This window comes from Panicum virgatum, chromosome 3K (genome assembly GCF_016808335.1).
Source record: "Panicum virgatum strain AP13 chromosome 3K, P.virgatum_v5, whole genome shotgun sequence".
Taxonomy (NCBI): Eukaryota; Viridiplantae; Streptophyta; class Magnoliopsida; order Poales; family Poaceae; genus Panicum; species Panicum virgatum.
This window is the reverse complement of record NC_053138.1, coordinates 13,413,510-13,433,575: the sequence shown is the minus strand read 5'-3', so window position 1 is coordinate 13,433,575 and position 20,066 is coordinate 13,413,510. Positions and strand designations below refer to the sequence as shown.

The 20,066-nt window shown below is 47.6% G+C and overlaps 3 protein-coding genes and 2 non-coding genes across 6 annotated transcripts; 3 read left to right on the top strand and 2 right to left on the bottom strand.

Annotated features, from left to right (window-relative positions):
• Positions 1-3,762: 3,762 nt before the first annotated feature.
• LOC120700477 (AAA-ATPase At3g50940-like) lies at positions 3,763-6,305 on the bottom strand. The gene is made up of 2 exons (XM_039984736.1): positions 5,159-6,305; positions 3,763-5,049 (listed from the first exon to the last, which is right to left on the bottom strand). The coding sequence occupies exons 1-2, from the start codon at positions 6,146-6,148 to the stop codon at positions 4,615-4,617; spliced, it is 1,425 nt and encodes a 474-aa protein (XP_039840670.1). The 5' UTR covers positions 6,149-6,305; the 3' UTR covers positions 3,763-4,614.
• A 1,461-nt stretch (positions 6,306-7,766) lies between these two features.
• LOC120700478 lies at positions 7,767-11,333 on the top strand. 2 transcript variants are annotated; one of them, XM_039984737.1, is made up of 10 exons: positions 7,767-8,093; positions 8,899-9,013; positions 9,100-9,209; positions 9,480-9,605; positions 9,684-9,804; positions 9,897-9,981; positions 10,087-10,200; positions 10,294-10,333; positions 10,730-10,890; positions 11,050-11,333. In XM_039984737.1, exons 1-9 carry the CDS (start codon positions 7,914-7,916, stop codon positions 10,883-10,885), a joined length of 1,047 nt encoding a protein of 348 aa, XP_039840671.1. In that variant the 5' UTR covers positions 7,767-7,913; the 3' UTR covers positions 10,886-10,890; positions 11,050-11,333. The 2 variants fall into 2 exon arrangements, with proteins under 2 accessions (XP_039840671.1, XP_039840672.1); XM_039984738.1 differs by lacking the exon at positions 11,050-11,333 and having other exon boundaries at positions 7,771-8,093; positions 10,294-10,303; positions 10,728-10,876.
• Positions 11,334-12,331: 998 nt separating this feature from the next.
• On the bottom strand, positions 12,332-12,404 carry TRNAV-UAC. The gene has a single exon. It is a non-coding gene; the product is annotated as a tRNA-Val (tRNA).
• A 322-nt stretch (positions 12,405-12,726) lies between these two features.
• Positions 12,727-15,615, top strand: LOC120700476 (RNA polymerase sigma factor sigC-like). Its single transcript, XM_039984734.1, has 7 exons — positions 12,727-13,039; positions 13,305-13,468; positions 13,557-14,126; positions 14,235-14,462; positions 14,570-14,710; positions 14,821-15,021; positions 15,102-15,615. The coding sequence occupies exons 1-7, from the start codon at positions 12,925-12,927 to the stop codon at positions 15,381-15,383; spliced, it is 1,701 nt and encodes a 566-aa protein (XP_039840668.1). The 5' UTR covers positions 12,727-12,924; the 3' UTR covers positions 15,384-15,615.
• Positions 15,616-17,518: 1,903 nt separating this feature from the next.
• On the top strand, positions 17,519-17,592 carry TRNAV-AAC. Its single transcript has one exon. It is a non-coding gene; the product is annotated as a tRNA-Val (tRNA).
• The last annotated feature ends 2,474 nt before the right edge of the window (positions 17,593-20,066 follow it).

Genomic DNA, 20,066 nt, shown 5'->3' with positions numbered 1-20,066 from the left:
CCTCCCCACCGCCCTACGCCGTGCCGCCGCCATGCCTGGCCGCGCGCCGGCCATGGGCGCGAGAACAGGGCTGGGCTGGGCCTCTCACTGACCAGTGGGGCCCAGCTGTCAGCCGGTTTAGGGTTTAGTGTTTTATTATTTGTTGAATAAATGACTGAAATCTTCCAAAATTCCTAGAAATTCGTAGAAAAATCCTAAAAAGGCAAAACCAATTTCTTTAGCTTCCTAATTTCATGCTCTATCTGATAGAACCATGAAATGGTTAGTTTAGTCATTGTTGCTATATGGTTTCGCTTGCACTTGTTTACTAGTAGATAAACCCTAGGACACATCCTTTTTGGCCTTAGAGCTGAGCCTGAATTCGAGTGTCTTCTCCGGTCGTCTTATTGGAGACACTTCAGGCCCTAGGACACATTAGTGGGCAAGATGTGAAGCTCGTCTTTGTCTTCGACGTTGGTTATCGTATTGTATTTTGAGATCATGTTTTAAACTCTGAATTACCTTCCGCTGCGTTTGAACTTCGAAGTTTGAATTGTAAACCTGGCTTGTAAACACTTTTTGTAAATTAATTTGGTACTTCTGTTATAACCTCTGGTTGTAAAGGAATTTGAACACTTTTGTTGCCGGTAATCATCTGTGCTCGTCTTTTGGCGAGAGTTTCTGTGTAATCGATCTTGGTTACAACAGGCAGTCGGCAGTCTGAGTGTACTGGTTGAGTGCAGTAATTCTGGATTAAGTTTAAGTGTTAATTATTGTACTTGATTGATATTATTTAGACTGTTCTGTGATACTAAGTGACATACCTTACAAGTTGATAGACCTTACCGATATGTATATGTTGATTTGTGTTGCCAGTTGGTCACAGACTCACCACTCACCACGGTGCCTCATGGTGTAAACAAAGTCATTTATTTACCCAGGAGAGCTCTGTATTCGAGAGAAAATAAATAAATAATAAAAAAGGAAGAGCTCTGAGCATTATACAAATACAAAGTAGGGTGGTGTTCCAGCTCCCGCCATCACTACCGTGATCTTTAGATTAGTGGCAAGGAAAAGCAGACCCGCGTCCGTCGAATAATTGTGAGTGGAAGGAACCGTTTAACAAACATTCGTTCCTTCTCATTCATCTTTTAGTGAACACGACTTTGAATAACATTTTGAATCCGTATCGTAGTTCGCACACCGTGATTTATTTCTTCTTTAGGCCCTGTTTGTTTTAGCTTCCTACAGCTTTTGCTACTCCAACCAGTTGAAAAAGCGAGAAGCTCCGCCAAGGAACCAGCTTCTTCAAGCGATGAGAAGCTGCAAAAGCCTCCCGTTACACTACAAGCGAACAAGCTCGCTGGGAAGAGCTTCCCGAGCTTTTCCACTTGAACCGGTCGCCCCCTCCTCATCCTCGCGCTGGCCGCTGGCCCCTCCTCCCCTCCGCAGTGGCCGCCGACGCTCCTCCCCTCGACGCAGGCCACCGCCATTCCTCCCCTCGGCTCGCGCTCCCGCCGGCCGGAGCTCTCTCTCTCCCGTCCCTCCCCTCCCCTCCGCAGCAGCTGCCGCCGTTCCTCCCCTCAGCGTTGGCCGCCGCCGTCCCTCCCCTCGGCTCGCGCTCCTGCCGACCATAGCTCTTTCCCCCCGCCGGCGGTGCGCGGGATCCGCCGGCGGGTGCCGAGAGCCGAGGCGGTGGAGGCGGGCTGTAGGCGCCCGCGGCGGCGCCGCGGCGCGCGGGATCCGCTGGCGGCCGGCACGGCCGACGGGTGCCGAGGCGGTGGAGGCGGGGCTGCACGCTGGGGCGGACGGGCTCACGCGACGCGGGGGCAGCACTGCGGGCGGATGGCATCTGCGTCGAGCCGCCGTCTGCCGGAGCTCCTCCCTCGCGCCGTGCTCCCTCAGTGACGGCCGACACCCACAATTTCCCCCAAACAAGCCTTGTTATCTTTTGTGAAAAACAGCTTCCTAGAGAATCAACCTGAGTTTTTCCAAGTAGAGCTTTTGGAGAAGCTCAAGCTCCCCCAAACAGGGCCTTAGATTCCCGAACGCGTCTGGGCACGTGTTTCACCTCATCACGTAGCACACTGTAACGTATTTGATCCACCAAATAAAGGCCCTGTTTATCCGACCTCGTAAACCCCATAAACGCAAAAAAAAACGACACATCGAATGTTTCGACACATGCATGGAATACTAAATGAAGTCTATTTACAAAACTTTTTACATGGATGGGCTGTAAATCGCAAGACAAATCTAATGAGCCTTCTTAATCCATGATTTGCAACAGTGATTCTACAGTAACTATCCGCTAATTATTGATTAATCATGGATTAATTAGCATCATTAGATTCGTCTCGCGATTTACAACCCATCTGTGAAAAAAGTTTTATAAATAAACTTCATTTAGTACTTCGAATTAGTAAGATTCCTTTAAAAAATTTTTTTTGCAACGGAAGCCAAAGTGCGGCGTGGAGGGAGTGGAAATAAACGGTGTCTGCGTGTTCGCTTTATAACCTTAGCTTGGAGTCCAACTGTCCAAGCTCTCTCAAGTTCCCTTTGTTTTTTTTTCTTTTCCCCTTTTTTCCAGAGTAGTGCGCGCCGCGAGGGCCCCACATCCTGTGTTCTATGCAAGGATCGAAGCTTCGTGGAGGTGACGGTGGATTGTACTCCGCGTTGGTTGAAGTTGCATGTGCTGGATGGCGCTTCCTTGAGGACGAATTGGGTTCCTTGAAAATGGCAAATACAAGTGGCCGTGTTTAAATATTTTGAAAAAGAATTTTATTATTTCAGATTACTAAATAAAATTTGTTTATAAATTTTTTTGCACAGATGGTTATAAATCACGTACAATCCGTCTGTGCGAAAAAAATTTTAAACAAATTTTATTTAATACCTCATGCATGTGTCTAAATATTTGATGTGACGGGTTTTAGGGTAATTTTTTTTATCTAAACACGTCCTCTTAGTTTTGCTAAAAGTTAAAATTTTCTAATTTTAAATAGATTTACAATTATTAAAATGTAATAAATGAAATCATTTGAAACATTATTTTCAAAAGAATCATTTGAATCAAGCCAACTGCTGTTAGTTTTTTTTTATTGTGATCTATTCTGTTGGCGAAGCTGGGCCCATTGACGGGCCGCTTTGCTAGCAGGCCAAGCCTGGATCCGCAACTAGACCCACGGCCCAGCCACAGCGCATCGGCGTCGGCGTCGCCGGTCAAAATCCCCAACTTCATCGCCGCTTTGCCGCCGGCGGGTCACGTCTTCCCCCTCGGCGTCGATGGGCCAACCACCGCGAGGGGAAGGATGGCGCGGGTAGAGCCGGATCCGGAGCAGAAGCGGGTGCGCGGCTGCGGCGTACGGCTACGAAGCGACGCGCCGTAGGCGGAGTACTGCTCCGATGTCCTCGTCCCTCCGAGTTGAGCGAGGATTTGGAGGTAAAACTACCCTCCTCCTTACATTCTGATACGGGAAATCAAGAATGTACATGGCGCTAGGCCCACCAGTGCTTGTTTCAAAAATTGCCTTTCACGTGCTTGCTTCTGTTATATATGTTTCTGTAGAGACTATGTTGAGATGAATTGTAGCATTGCTAATTCTCCACATTTTCCATTACCTTCTACCCAGTTATAGGTATCTCAACCAGGTAGTTAAGCTCAGGTCTTCTTGTTCTTAATCGTTACTATTCTATCTGCTTCCGCTTCCATAAGAATTATATATTTTTCCATTATGCAGTGCGAAATGGAGGACGCCATGTTTAGGGAAAATACATTATACATAAATATAATGCCATATTGATATTGCAGAGTCCTACACTCTTTGTTGATACAGTACTTACAAATTTATCTGGATGCACAATGTTAAAGTATCAGCGCCCTTAATCACTCCAAAAGCACAAGTTTCTAATCTCAGACAATCAAACATTTGTCAATGGAACTATTGTTACTTTCTACATAATCTACTAGCAGCTTTCAAATTCCTGTATTTTATTTCTTTCCTTTTATTTTGAGGGTAACTGCTTGGGATTTCATTTTCATCAGTGTCTCTGTCATCTCTCTTCTCATCCAGCTGGTTATTTGCAACCTTGTGGCTAGTTTTGATTCGATTAGCATGTTTCATCTTCGACTTCTGAAGACCAACAAGATCATGTTGCATCTTCCTCACTAGAACTTCAGCAACCTCTGCAGATGTCACCGTCCCCTCTTTAATCCGCTCCCCAATCTCTGATGTCGCAAGGATAAATTGTGTGAAATGCATGACCTCCATGGGAAATGACTGTAGTTGAATAACAATATAGTACTGGTATTCACTTTCCAACATTGGCATTTACAAGGCAATGCCATGTTTGTAGTTTCATATAAGAAGCCATATGGATTCTGCATATCTGTAATTCTATATACATGCTATTGTGGCAGTACTAACAGAACTCTGCAGACACACTGCTAGTACCAATGCACCTGATTGATCTACAATATGCAAACCCCAATAGGTCTCCTGTAGGATCTATCTATGCTATATGATACTCACACCTTTTGATAGTTGTTAGCTTCCACACAGACGGCAAAATGCTTTCTCTTCATTTCCAGAATTCCAGTTTTTTCCACATTTTGGAGGGAATTGCACTGGGGTTCTATTTTTGGTCACTATCTCTGTTGTCTTCCTTCTCATTCAGTTGTTTATTTGCTTCCTTGTGTTCAGTCTTGATCTCATTGGTTTCTATCATTTTTGACTTCAGATAATCGACAAGATCATGGAGCGCAGAATCAGTGTCATCATTCCTCATCAGAACCTCAGCAACCTCTGCTGGTGTCACTGTCACCTCCTTGATCAGTTTCTCAATCTCTGGATATGTGTCATGGTAGTCGATGGAGTGATAGTTGTTGGCAAGGATTCGGAAAGACTCTTGGGTGCAATACCCCATGTGGATGTGCATGTCCATCCTTCCAGGCCGCAATAGTGCTGGGTCGAGCCGCTCCTTGTAATTGGTTGTGAAGACAATGATCCTTTCTTCCCCGCTTGTTGACCACAGCCCATCAACAAAGTTGAGCAGGCCAGACAGCGTTACCTGTTCAGAATATCCAGGTTCTCATCAGGACAAGTGAGGAAGCGTTGGAATCAAAATTAGATGAGATGCACATGATGTGCTCTGAATTCGTCAATTCGAAGTTACTGACCTTGTCGTCTCCCTTGTTTTCTTCTGTAGAATTCGACTTGTCATGCCCCTCACCTTCCTCCCTTTGTTTCAGATCGATGGTGCAGTCAATATCTTCAACAACTAGAATGGATCGGTTGCTCATGCCAACAAGAAGCCTTCTAAGGTCTGAGTTGGAATTGACCCCAGTTAGCTCGAGATCATATATGTCAAACCTGAGATGGTTGGCCATGGCTGCAATCAGGCTGGACTTGCCGGTCCCAGGTGGACCATACAGCAGGTACCCCCGCTTCCATGCCCTGCCGATCTTCTTATAGTAATCCTTTCTCTTGATGAACCTGTTAAGGTCATCGATGATGGACTGCTTCAGCTTCTGGTCCATGGCAAGTGTGTCAAATGTAGATGGGTGGTGGAGGTCAATTGGGGACCACTCGCTTGAGTATTCAGTCATGTATATCCTGAGAGTTCTCTCCTGAGCTTTAATGTCCTTGGCTGTGGCCAAAATGAATGGGAAGTATGATTTGAGGGCTTTTTCCTTGTGATTCTTGTGGAAGCTAACCTCGAAGGAGACCTCGTTTGGACTGCCATTGCCATTGCTGGAGTCACTTGAGTTGTCTTGACAGATGAGGCACCATTTGAATTCTGTTCCTTCATAAACATCCAGCATCTCCTCTCCCTCCGCCATGCTGATCATCATCTTGTCATTTTCGTCCATGCTGCTGACCCGCAGACGCTGCTGCAGGTCGGTGTTGATGCGTGTAGCGAGGTACATCCTCACGGCGTTGTAGATGTGGTTGTTGGTGAATCCATCGTTCTTCTTCTCAACGATGATGGTGTGCTGCGATGACATGTGCGAGCGCAGGTAGCCGAAGCTGGAGAAGAGCATCTCGCGCACCTCGTACGGCACCACCTCGTTCACCACGCTGCGCACCAGCATCAGAGATGCCGCGACGGACGCTGCGGTGGTGAGGGCCTTCTTGTAGGACTCGAAGGCCTTGTCGTAGGACGCCATGGTGATCAGATCCTTGGTCCCCTCTTCTAGTTCTTTTCCTCTTCTTATTTGTTCTTGATGTGGAACTGTGAGTGGTATGAGAGGATGAGGCTGGTTTGCTGAGAAAGGAGGGGAAAGGAGGAGTTGATGTTGAATTGGGAATGGAACCGTGGAGCTGGGCTGCCATTTATAGGCGAGTTGGGAGTGACCAAGTGATGGATGACTTTTCGTCTAAAAAGAATAAAATTATTGTGCTCGTCCAACAACTCGAGCATGGTCTTACGTCAGAGAAAAAAGATGACATCACATTACCACAAGCCTGGGTTTGTGTCCAATTGCAAATGGAGCTTTTGGAACAGGCTTTCATCCTTTTGGCTGTTGTTGATTCCTTCCAGCGTTGATCCTATAGTGAAACCCACTTTCAATAATATCATATTCGTATTCAGAGTTCACACACTGTAATACTTGAAAACTAACCGAATAAAGTCATTTCTTGTTTATAGAAAATAAAGGTAGTGGTGCGAGCATTTGCTTTAGTTATTTCCTTGGCATCCAAGCTTCCTTCTGAAAGGGAAATCTTTTTCTGCAGAGTGCTGTGCGCTGCAAGTTTCCTCCTGCAACTGGAAGTGGAAGAAGGAAGCTTCTGCCGGCAACGCCACGCCGTCCCAGGGCATCGCTCCAAACCAGCTCTCTGTTTGTTCCCACTTCCACCCACGGACGGGCCGCGGTCGCCGAAACAAGAAATGAGGGAATAGGATGCCAGGCATATCCAATTCTTTTTAAGTTCAAATTTTTGTATTATTTTTTAAAAATAAATTTTATTTTAAAAAACTAATATAATATTTTGAACTAAAGAGAGTTGAAGGTGCACCCAGAAATTATCCATTTGCACCCTGCGAGGGCATGTGCTGGATCCTGTTCCGTGGCGAGGAAGACTCGTCGACGTGCGATTAGCAAGACCAGACCGGATCAGATCTGACGAGGGGCAGATCGGAAGCAGCCTACGACGAGGTACAGGCTGGAAAGCGGCCAGATTAGATGCATTTGTTCCTCATATATTTTTTTGTCCGTGTCTGCTCCCGTGCCAAGCCATGTTTAGGAATTGGGTGAGTCAAAAGGCGGCCTGCCTGACGTGTTGCGTTGCGATACGCCGCGGGTTGGCTCCACGCGTCCTTGTGGCTGGTAGCATCTGCGCGCGCGCTTGTGAGGCGGAAGGCGGAAGGCGGAAGGCGGAAGGCGGAAGCAGATCCTCTCATCCTCTGGGTGCCAGTCTTTTTCTGTAATTTACAATTTTACAGTCCGCTAAAAATTCATATTGAGGTCCGTTAAAAAAAGGATCATATTGAGGGAAGTTTCCAAGAGGATACTGATTCTGTGAATTTTTGTATGCCACTTTCTTTCTGAAATTTATATTCTTGCTCCCCAAAATTCTCACGAAGGTCCCCAAAACGTGCTACCCAACAATTCGGGTCCTTTGAGTCGGCCCACCAGGACCCAAGCCCAACGTTCTGGGCCCTAGGTCCAGATTTACATGGCCCACAACTCAACAAGGAGAAGCCGACCCAGTGACAGACAGCGGAGGAGCCGAGCCTGCTCGTCTCGTCTAGTCGTCTCACTCACCGCCTCACCCGACCGGCGGCACCCACTCGGTCAGCCACGCATCGGGCATCCGCATCGGTTTCCTTGGGCGTCGCCAGCCAAAATTCCCCAACTCGGGTCACCACTCTGCTTGTCTTCGTCGACCGAAACCGAAAAAACCCCAACCCCAGGCGCTCCAGCCCCGGCGATGGCGGGGTCCGGGGCGGACGCGGAGCAGGCGGAGAAGCGGGCGGCGGCGGCGGCGTACGACTACGAGGGCGACGCGCGCTGGTCCGGCTACTGGTCCAACATCCTCGTGCCGCCGAACCTCGCCTCCCGCCCCGACGTCATCGACCACTACAAGCGCAAGTTCTACCAGCGATACATCGTGAGTACCCACCGACCCACTCGATAGCTGCTGCCTGCTGCCGTCGCCCTTGCCCACGCCTCCCCTCTCCTAGCTTCGATTCCTCAATTCCTTCCCCTGCTGCTGCTGTTCCTCGAGCCGTCCGTCCGCGTTGGGTAGTGGGTACTAGTAGGATCTGACGCGCTTTCCGTACGGAAGCGCGGTCGTTCTGGGTACATGTGCTGGGGTTGCTTGAGCTTGTTGAATTGAGCTTGTTCGGTACTAGGAACTAGGATCTGCCGCGGCACGCTGCTTGCTTCACTGGCGACGGCAGTATTGCAGATGGGATGCCCGTTGCCACCTGATTGCTTAATGTAGGCTGTCCTTGAAGGCCGCATGTTCGTTTCGATGTATTCCTTGCTTCGAACCCTGGATGTTATTTCCACTTGATAGTAAGCTATGATGTGCAATGAACTTGGTGCCACAACTAGGTTTCCAGTAATTTGTTCGTCCTGTTACAGACAGTCTAGCAAGCATTTTGAAACTTGAACTCCATCTCCTTCAAGTTTTTTATTCCTGATGACGGATGTGCAACATGTCCATTCTTACTTTGTTTGTTTATGCTGTATATACAAGCCATCTATGAGTTCAATCAGGATATTCTTATACAACCATGCAGGCAGATCCACAGAAGAAGCTTGTTTGTACATAAAGCTAACAAAATGAGAAAACATATTCTTGCCATTGTGTTTGCTTATCATTTTAGTTAATATTACCACTTGTGTGACACTAAAGAATGAATCAATACAGTGGTTCATGCATTTTATTTCTTCTTTTATTTTCATAGGACCGTGATCTGGTGGTTGAGCCAATGTCATTCACCGGTTCCACTCAACAGAACAGGCCAGATGTAAGGTCTTCATCATCGCCATCCAATGAGAATCTCAGGGCTTGTAACTCAGGTAAAGCATGTACTTTTTGAGCTTTTTACTGACCATAGGATCCATCATTCACATCTATCTGTTAGCTGAGTCCATTTCATGTGCAGGGTCTACTTCGAGGTCAGCACCACCGCGGCCACCGCCAACACAAACGGACAGTGCTGTCAACCCTTTACGGTTTGATGCACGGACTATACATTTCTCCATCAATGCCTGGGTAAGCAATAAGCCACCTTTTCTTTTTGGTAACGGGTCTTTATGTATGCCTAAAAGACCTGCTGGTAGAACCGTAGAAGATGTTCCATTGTTCTGTTTGATTCTATAATTTCGCCTATTTCGGTAATCCTTAAGGACATGGCATCAATCTCTGAGCCATCAACCTGTCACGTTTTTATTTATTTTTGGTATCTTGGTCCTGCTACTCTTTTTTGGACATTAACCTTGCCACGTACCATATACTTGGGCGTGATCAAATTATTATTTTCAGGTACTTGTAGTTGCTGGTCTGGGAATGCTTCCAATTCTTCCAAAACACCTTGCTGACAGAGCTTGCAAACTTTCATTACTGGGAACAATATTATCCTCAGGATATTCTCTATACAGTACTTATGGGGTAAGTGCCTGCCTATCTGAAGAATGAATATTTTTTTACCGGGAGGGACTTTGATCAGATGTTCCTTTTTGTGTAAAGAAACCAAGAGCATGGAACATGCCAGCAATTCGGGCTTGGTTACAGTCTGTACTTGCAACCAAGGATTTTATCCATTTAATGTTCTCTTCTATGCTCTTCACATCTCAATTGCACTTAAAGAGTAAGATGCACTTTTTCTCTTGCAAGTTCGTGACCCTGATATCTCCTTTTTGCTGCTTTATGCTTCTGCTTATAATTTTATATTTGTAACAGTTGCTGCACTACCTGTGCTCTGCTGGGCACTTGATCATGTAGCCAGATTCCTAAGGCGTAATTTCGTTCGATCATCTTTCTACAGGTAACTGTATGCTCCACTATCTGTGAAGTTTGTTTCTGTATCCTCATAAGTCACAACCGGTACCCAGTGTCCATTTCTCAATGCTGTATTGATTTCCTTTTTCAGGAGATACTTGGAAGAACCTTGTCTTTGGGTAGAGACAAACAATACTACACTGAGTCTCCTTAGTTCAAATGCTGAAATCGCCTTGGGCTTTCTCCTGATCATATCATTGTTCTCGTACGTTTATTCAGTTATCCAGATAATTCTGAAATTTTAATTTTGTCTGAATAATTGCAGATTTCGACCTGTACTTTTTTTTTAATGTTGCAGGTGGCGCCGTAGCATAATTCAGACGATCATGTACTGGCAGGTGAGTTATCCTCCAAACATTCACCCTTCCCTTTTTGCATTTCATCTCTCCATGCACTGGATAGCTAAGGGATTAGTACGATGTCACCCTGTGCTGTTTCACTCCATGTAATTCCTAACCTCTGTGTACCTCTGGCCATATGTAGTGATTTACATTGTTTTCTGTATCATTCTAATCCAAGAAATTCAATATATATATCTTCGGTCCTGCTTTTTGTCCATCAACAACTGGTTACCATTTGGTTGGCAATAGCAAGTAGGTTATTATTTGTAGCTATCAGCTTTCAGGTGCATTGCTGCTCTTTTCTAAGCTACTTATATCAACAGTCAGCACCCGCTGCATTGTTTTTTATTGCATCACTTACCAGTGTCTTCCACATGTTTGTATATTGTGCAGGTGTTGAAGCTGATGTACCATGCTCCAGTGACATCCAGCTATCACCAGAGTGCCTGGGCGAAAATTGGGAGGATTGTAAATCCATACATCCACCGCTATTGCCCATTCCTCCAGACACCCATTTCTGCGATCCAGAGATGGTGGTTCAGGCAGTGAGATAGGCGGGGAAGTTACATACAACAACAACAACAACAACATAGCCTTTTTTCCCAAGCAAGTTGGGGTAGGCTAGAGATGAAACCCGAAAGAAATAAGTTCAAGGTTCAGGCACATTAATAGCTAGTCTCCAAGCGCTCCTATCCAAAGCTATCTCTTTAGAGGCGGGGAAGTTACATATGCTGCTAAATCATTGAGCCACTTCGGTCTTTTGAGATGGTTAAACAAACATAGCGTGTTGTTGATTTCCTATAATGCAGCTGCGCACTGTAACCTTTGCAAGTTTGGACTTGCTGGATGACTGATATCCCAGAATTATGGAGGGTGCTCATCGTAGCAAGAAGGGTGCTGTAGCCTGTAAACTCAGAGAGGCGGTGTACCTTGGTGCAGGGATGACTGGACGACCATGTGTGCTGAATACAATCGCAGCCTGGTTAAGCTAACTTAATTTGGTCCTGCGCTTTGCGTTATCCACTGGTAGTTTCTGTTCATATTTGGATTGACGATGTTTATCTAGAGCACGCGAATTTGCTTAATATCTATGCTTTGCAGCGTTTTGGAAGTAGTCACTGGCTGTGTGTTTAAGTTACAAACCCAAGTCGTGTCATTTTCATTTCGGAATTTTTTTGGGACCACCATGTGTGGTTTACAGACATACAAGGACGGCCCAATATTAAGGAGGAGGCACGGTGGCACACTTTGTCCCTAACTAGTGGTACTAATGCTAATATCCGAATACTAAATATTGGCTATGTACACATAGCACAAGATTTTGGCTTGGCCTACGGCCTGTATAACTAATCAGCACTGGTACGCTAATCTTACTCGAAAACTAAATATTGGAAGGAACTAAAATGTTTACTTGGATTTGTTGGTGATCTTTCAAACTCCCGATTTTCTAATGGGAAAATGCCCATCTGTAGTATGATCTTAAGTCTGTCTATTTCAAATGAAGAATCAAGAAGAGCCTTTCAGCAACTCGATAATATTTGCACCAAGTTAGATACTCCTTATGATAAATGAACTTACTGTTACATTTCTGATGCTGAATGTCGAACTACCTCGTTGGTTCAAGACAGACATGTGCGCGTCATTTTTTTTATTTTTGAAATGAATGACGGGAGCGTTATGGGGAAAAAATCCCAGGTATTAACTGTGCTTGTATTATTATGCGCCAAGGATCAATGGATTCGATTTTTATTTTTAAAAAAACACATCAACTTACTGCTACATTTCTCCTAAAAAAACTTACTGCTACATTTCTCCTAAAAAAACTTACTGCTACATTTCTGATACTGAATGTCAAGCTGCCTCGCTGAATTTTTTTTAAAGGAATGACGACCGCATCATGGGAAAAAAAAATCCCAAGTATTAACTATGTTCCTGTATTATCATCAATGGATCCGGGTTTTTTTTATTAAAAAAAAGCACATCAGGGTAAAAAACTGTTACTGCCCAGGATCGAACTGGAGACCTTCAGTGTGTAAGACTGACGTGATAACCACTACACCACAGCAACCTCGATGCTGTACAGGCGGATTTAATTTATTATTATTAATATCCGTAGGGAGTACGCATTTCCCATGCGAAATTGCGCACACGTGCTGAAACGCTCTCCACGTGCTCCTGATTCCCCCGCACCTTCACGAGAGCGGAGGGAAAGAAGGAAAGAATCTGAGTGCCGGAAGAGGAGCATAAATATCTGACTGGAAAAGATCCCAACTCGCTTTCAGGCTTTCAGCCCGAGATTTTTCAGGGCCTACCCAAGTTTGGCACTAAAGCAAACGACAGCCAATTGTGCAGGCCATGGACAAATTTTGGCTTGGCCAGCCACAGGGTCACCAACGAAACGGACCCATTCCTGTGCCTAGCAGGGCCAACCAAAATACGAGACCTGGATAGGGTGCTCAACTGCTCAGTACCGGTAGCAGGCAGCTCGGCCCCAGTTCTCTTCTATCCCTGTTCCTCGCTGCTGCTATCCCTCGTCCTCCCCATCCGGCCTTCGTGTGCCATTACTGCAAGACAGGAGCTGCGTCTGTATGGGTCTTCAGATGATGCAAGGCAGGCCTGGCGCCTCGTGCTGTCCATCGTCCTCGTCGTCTTCCTCCTCGTGGATGATGGCGGCCCATCCCCCGAAACAGTCTCCCCATCCATGTGAGTGCTCAACTGCTAATCTTCTGATGAGTGATGACTAGTCACATGTATATTTTCTTTGCTGTTATTTTCTGTGGAGTATGTTCCTTTCTTTTTGATCGCTGAAATAGAGGATACTACTGTTTGTGATACTAATAAATATGATCACCTGACTGAAATGCTATTTGTGCCATGCAAATATGTCATTATTACACCTTTTCTTTTTTCCAAGAATGAATGTCATGACTGACTCAATAGCTTGTTCTCCTTTCTGTGTTGTTTACAGTAGGGGGAAGGTCCATTTCTTCTGAATCCCTTGCAGCACTGGCCTTGCATCTCGTGCTAAAGCGCCGCAAATACCATGGCCGGGACATTGCGACCGGTTTTGCATCTTCATCCAGTGTGCTTCAGATCACAGAGAACAAGTCAAGCAGTTTGACGAAACCCAAGGTCTTCCTCATGGCTCTATGATGAACATGGCCTTTTCTTTCTCTATTCAATCTTGGTATCGCAAAAATATTTACAATAAGAATTGCAGGCAGAAAGGAAGGTCCTTGATGACGCTCTTGACAGAAATTTACAGTATGACTGGATGGATGAAGAGACATTATTCTGGCTGGATAGCAATTACACAGATAGCAATCTACAGTTTGGCTTGTTAATGAAAAACCTTCAGGCATTGGAGACTAGTTTGGCCGGCAAAGACTTGAAAATGCTGGAAAAGGATATCCTTGTACATATTGAACAGCTTGGAGCTCTGGGATCGTTTAACGCGTCTATGTCCATGGCCACCCTAGACACCCTAACACAGACCTCACATGAACCAGATTTGTCTCTGCTTGACAAAGTCATCAGGTTTGACCCAGAGACTCCTCTGAAGGAGCAAGATGCTGAAGTAATCGTTCGGAGTGGCAAGAGTCAAGAGAGGAAACAGAAAAGAATGAGAGCATCAGAAAAGGCCTCCAAGATCTCTGTGAAGATAAATCCAAGAAGATCGAAGAAATCGCGCAAGTCTAGTAGTAGTCAGTTTATATCCGAGTGGAAAAATTATCCGGGCAGGAGAAGGACCATTGTACGTGAACAATCATCATTGTTAGTTACCATCAAGGTACTATGTCGTCTCCAACAGAATTCTTGATTTTATTAGTGAATGCCATTAGACAATGTTGTATTCTTTAAGATCTTGGTTGAACTGTTTACTATGTTTCCCGGCCAGGAATGTGCGAACCTTGAGAAGATCAGAGATGATATGGTAAAGGAGGGGGAGGAGGTGAGCTATCAGAGGTGGGCAGAGGCAGCTGGAGTTGATGAGGCAGAGCTGAAGAGCAGGCTGCATGCGGGGTACTGCTGCCGAGAGAGGCTGATAGTGACCACCGAGTGGCTCGTCCGGTACATTGCAAGAACATACACCGGAATGGGGACGGCTTTCGACGATCTACTTCAGGTTGCAACATTGCATCTTCAGTGACCCTTTTTTATAGTCTCCCGTATAAGCATTGACAAAACCATCTTTACTGACTGATCTTGCTTATTGGAATGGCAATGCTGCAGGCTGGGAAGATGGGCGTCCTTGATGGCGCCGAGAAGTTCGACAGCCGGAAGGGGTGCAAATTCTCCACATACGTCAAGTACTGGATCAGGAAAGGGATGCTAGCTCTGCTTGCCGAAAATTCAGGAGTCACCCTGCTGCCGGTATGCCTCTCTCTGCAACCATTTGCCGATGACATGTTTAATTTTCCAGTTTGTTCCTGTCAGAAAAAAAAACGTGTGCTGGTGAATCCATCACAATAATTGAAGTGCAGGCAAGAATGGAGTGCATCATCCGCAAGGTGAAGGAGGCGCGGCGCGCGATCCGGTACAGCCAAGGGAGGAACCCGTCGGATTCAGAGATCGCCGCCGTGGTCGGCGTGTCCGTGGCCAACGTCAGGCTGGCGCGCAAGTGCTCTCGCAAGGTCCTGTCGCTCTACTCCGAGATCGGGATCGGTCAGAATGCAAAGTTCACGGTATGAATCCATTGCACACACAGTTCTGAATATATAGACATTCTGGTTCTGACGAACAACACCTGATCTTTTGCACGCAGGAGGTGATCCCGGACCCGTCTCTGGAGGCCGCCGACGAGGCCATCTTCCGGGCGCAGCTGAGGGAGAGGCTGCTGGTGGTGCTGGAGAGGCTGCCGGCGCGGGAAGGGCGCGTGCTGAAGCTGCGGCACGGGCTGGAGGACGGCAGGTGCATGTCGCTGGAGCAGATCGGCCGCATCTACCGCGTGTCCAAGGAGTGGATCAGGAAGATCGAGAAGTCGGCGATGGCCAAGCTCAGGAACCAGGACGTGCGCAGCGAGCTAGACGACTTCTGCATCTTCTAGCAGATGCTTCCGTGAGCTATATATATGCTAGCTGTGCACGGTAGCATGGTACAGTCTAATTTTCAGGCAATTCACGCTACCAGATTGAAGCTGTATATATCACACTTCTTCTTCTTCTTCTTCTTTTGATTGAGGCGGCACGTACGCACTCTCAGTATTCATTGTACTAGCATAAACAGCTTTATGGATACATCACACTTAATACGATGGAAAGTGCGCACTCTGTTCGCAAGAGGTGGAGTATTTGGACCATATCTGCTTATTGGTTGCGTTTATAGCAGAGAGGTTCGGTTTAAGGTTCTACGACGCTGGGGTTGGCAGAGGATGGCGCCAGACCGAGACGCTGCCCTGATCACTTGGTAGCTGACCGTCAGGAAGCGTTTTGCAAAAGAAGCTAGAAGGATGCCTGACTCCCTGGTGCCTTGACAGTTTGGTAGCTGTGGAATGAAAGGAATGCGAGGGTCTTCAGGGCTAAACCTGTCCGGCCGGTGATTCTGGCCAACCTGATTCTTGCCGAGCTCCAGGGATTGGAACCGAGAAGGTCTGGTAGCCAGAATTGGGGATGAGTAATTGATCTTTGCACACTGGGCATTGTCTTTGCAGTTTCTTCTGTAACGAGGATTTAGCAGTATATGTAAGTGGGTTGTTACTTGTTTCCTTTCTCTCTTAATAAAATACGTGCGCTGCGCGTTCTCTAAAGATCACACTTGATACCATGCACGGCCCATGTTCTAGAGTAGAATATGTCGAGTGACCTTAAGAGGACCGTGTCGAGTGAATGAGATTTTTACTGTTTCCACGAAACATTTAACGTACTGGTGTCGTGGTGTAGTTGGTTATCACGTCAGTCTAACACACTGAAGGTCTCCGGTTCGAGTTCTGGCAACGCCATTTATATTTTTTATTTTTGCTATTTTCCATTACCTTCCAGGTGATGTAGTTCAGCGGCCCATGATCTAGTAGCCTCTCATATAGCTGATTTTTTTTTGATAGGAATACGCATCTGTATTAAGATGTAAGGACAACGTACAGAGATGCGTACACAGACACAGGCATACGCAAAGGATACAGTGGGGACAGCTGTCCCAGCCAAACTTCACAAAGGCCCCAAACAAACCAAAATATTACAATAAGGTCCCTAAGAGCCTCTGCTACAACCGGAGTCGCTGTCAATCGCCGAAATCCACCGCCGAGCCAGGCACCGGAGGAAAACACGAAGAGCAGCCTCCATCCACAGGCCCAGGAAAGCACCATCGCACAGAGGCTTTGACAAGAGCCGCAGACGAATCCCGCCATGGACGGGAAGAAGACAGTGAAAGGCCATCGGCCGGGGACGCGCCCCGCGCTGACCTGAGCCTTGACCTGGCAATCCTGCCAGAGGACGGGAGAAGGAAGAACCAGGCCATCAAACCTGACATCCGCGAACCACACAGCCTCCCCGCTGGTCACCTCGCGTAGCGCCGCCGGCCAAGCCTGACGGCAGCAGACTCCTGTACAGGGCTCGTCAAGATCTGGAGCTCCAAATCCGACGAGCACAAACCCCACAAGCCCATCGCCGGCACCGGAGCGAGTGACGACGAGGTGGAAAGAGGGCCGGAGGACCTTATTCCACGGTTGCCGCGCCGCCTCCACCACACGAGCACGACGGGAAGACCAAATCCTAAACCTAAGGAACCCTAATCTACACCGCCGGGTAGGAATACGCACGTTCCCCTCACCTCCAAGGCCATCGGAGGCGGAGGGGAACGGCGAATCCGCCGGCGAGAGAACCAGAAACTCTCGCCGCCCCTGCAGTCGCCGAGAGAGAAACGAGAGAGTTCCAGACGACGACGGTTGCCGGTCACCTCTCTCTATCTCATATAGCTGATTTGGCCCATGGCGTGCCCCCCCCCCCCACACACACACATGACGATTATTACTTGCTGCTGGCCTCGGGTATACCGTATACCCGTCCATGTCCATACGGGTGCCATTCAAAGTTTCTTCCTCCGGTCCTCCCCTGCTCGGCTGCTCCGGTTGCCAACTGCCACTCGGTGTTTGTCGATCGGCACTACAGCTGCCACGGCCGCCGCTTTTGTGTGCGTGCATGCCAGTTTAATGTAAAGTAATAATGTAATCTGAAAAATTGTACAACAGGTGTCGTGGTGTAGTTGGTTATCACGTCAGTCTAACACACTGAAGGTCTCCGGTTCGAGTCCGGGCGACGCCAGTTTATGTTTTCGTTTTGCTATTGCCTATTTTCCTCGCCTTCGGCCTTCGGCCCTTCCATCATGTGAAGTCCATGGGCCCGGTGATCTGCTACGGTTCAGATTCGGCCCAGACATGGTACAAGGGCACATGAGTTTTTTTTCTATTTCAACTCACGAATTCTCTGAAGTTCTATCCCCCATTGTTTTGTCGTGCCTATTGGCGTTGGCGGTTGCTTTTTTTGAAGAAGTCGGCACTTAGCACGGCCGTCGCCGGCGTCCGGCGATCGACGTGCGCCACACACTACGTACGGGCATCAAGCACCAAGGATAATAGTCACCGGTCGACGTGGCGGTGTGTCACCACACCACCGCCGACGCGCGCGCCTGCTGCTATCCACGAAGGCCTGCACAAGTCAGCAACAGCAACAAAGCCAAGTGCCTCGAGCGAGCATGCTCCTTTGACAACTCCGCCCGGCTGGCATACCCTACCCACGTCAGCAGTGGGGCCTCCTCGCCTCCACCAAAACAAGTTGAAAGGCCGGAGACATGGTAGCTCGCGCGTCGCCGTCGCTCGAAAGGGGCTCTTCGCATAATCCCAGTGCGTCCAAAAACGCCAGATCTTGGACTACTGCCCGTGTAACGCCCGAGTCAGACTAGACTCCCTCGTCCGCTTTGCCCTGAATAGACGAAACCCGAATGAATGATAGGCGCCCTGATCCGGGGGTGGGTGGGTAGCCCAAGATTGCATGGCCAGGAAACGTCTGCGTCTTGTTTGGTTTTGTAGCGCTAGTGAATAGTAATAACTTTGACCGTTAATTACGGTGTCAAACAAAGTCAATTTATAAAACCAACTTCAGAACCCCGCATTAGTGACCCTGAAGAATCTAATGAGGTCTTTGACCGCGCGATCAGAGGATGGTTACTGTAGCATCACTGTAGCTAATCGTCAATTAATTACTGTCATTAGATTCGTCGCGAAAAGTTACACACATCCCTAAAAAAAATTTGCAAATAGACTTCATTCAGCCCTTCATGCGGGAGAGATTCTCCTCTAGCGTTAGAATCCTAGCGCGCTGCCAAACAAGGCCAAGATTTCATTTGTGGCAGCACCGCTGTACATGTCGGTGACCGGTCATCATCCCACGCGACCGCATATATGCTGACGTGGCATATGCCGTCTTGTCTTACCTACGAACAGGACCACGCGATATGTCTTTGCTCACCGCTACCTTTCGGCAGGGAGACGATTTGCCTGTTGTTGATAGCGCGTCGTCTGTATTGACTTTGTCAATGACTCAGTCTTTGGCGTACATGTATACATGGGAGTGTTTGTACTGTGTTTAAAAAAGTGTATACACGGCATATTCCATCCTCTTTTCAGAACTAGCATATGCAATATATTTGCTTAAAATAAAATATAATAAAGTATTGGTGTTATATCTTATCATCTTTCTTCAGCACTCTGCTTGACCTTTTTACGAAAGCAATAGGTTGGTTCGCCTTTGTAAAATACCGCAAAGACCTGCACTATCGGCTTATCCCCACAGCAAAAGCGAAGGGAGGCAGCCGTCTTCGATTTGGATGACACGTCTTAATCTTCTTCAGACGACGTCCCCGGATAAGCACCAGATACACTTACATGACATGCTCCTCCATTATTGGCGAACGCACACCCGGCTCTCTGCAACACACCACATACATACCTAGGCATGCATGTTTCCATCTTCTTTATTTAATTTGCACTGACAAAAAGGCATATATATGCAGGTCTTGGTCCCTTCTCTGAAAAGGAGATGGCACCACATATATGCAGTAGACAAAAGGAAACTCTGGTTGACATGAGTAGCTGGCTGAATCCGGGCAGCGGTAGTGAACCTAGCACCGAATGCTAGCCCGATTAACAAGTGCGCAGACGCGCACTGACGCAGTATAGTAGATATTTTTTTTTTGTTTTGACGCACTATAGTAGAATTATAATAATCGTATACTCGTCTACCAAATGCTTGCCAATTATGTTATGTATACTCTAACTCCTATCCGCCGTGGGAAGAAACCCTGGGAGCGCTCCGTCTCCCCAAGAGCGACGCGTGTCACCCGGAGAGAGTAGCCCGACGCGAGCCGTCCGATCCGTCGCGGGGGTCGATCTGCGCCGTTCTTTGGTCTTTTTGCAAATAGACTCTTCAAGTTCTTTTATTCTAACCCGCCGTCCATATATTTTTGCAAAAAAAAACCCGCCGCGCCACCCCCCGCTAGGCCGCTACAGCCTCCCACCCCCAGCGGCCAACGCCCCCTCCCCCGACCTCCTCCGTCCCTTCCTTAACCCTAGCCCTAGCGCTCCCCGCCGCCGCCCCGCAGCCCTCCGCCCCCGCCCCCACCCCGCAGCCCTCTGCCCCTCGCCCTCCTCCACCCTCGCCCTCCTCCCCTGCCGCCGGTCGCCTCCCTTGGCCGCCGAACCCTCCCGGGTTCCCCACCCCTCGACCCCCGCCGTCCAGTC

Coding starts and splice junctions, on each gene's coding strand:
- LOC120700477 (XM_039984736.1), bottom strand. CDS start 6,148: ATGGCGTCCTACGACAAGGCCTTCGAGTCCTACAAGAAGGCCCTCACC. Junction 5,050..5,158: donor AAAACAAGGGAGACGACAAG/GTCAGTAACTTC, acceptor TATTCTGAACAG/GTAACGCTGTCTGGCCTGCT.
- LOC120700476 (XM_039984734.1), top strand. CDS start 12,925: ATGGGTCTTCAGATGATGCAAGGCAGGCCTGGCGCCTCGTGCTGTCCA. Junction 14,127..14,234: donor CATTGTTAGTTACCATCAAG/GTACTATGTCGT, acceptor TTTCCCGGCCAG/GAATGTGCGAACCTTGAGAA. Junction 15,022..15,101: donor GTCAGAATGCAAAGTTCACG/GTATGAATCCAT, acceptor TTTTGCACGCAG/GAGGTGATCCCGGACCCGTC.
- LOC120700478 (XM_039984737.1), top strand. CDS start 7,914: ATGGCGGGGTCCGGGGCGGACGCGGAGCAGGCGGAGAAGCGGGCGGCG. Junction 10,201..10,293: donor CTGATCATATCATTGTTCTC/GTACGTTTATTC, acceptor TTAATGTTGCAG/GTGGCGCCGTAGCATAATTC. Junction 10,334..10,729: donor AGACGATCATGTACTGGCAG/GTGAGTTATCCT, acceptor TATATTGTGCAG/GTGTTGAAGCTGATGTACCA.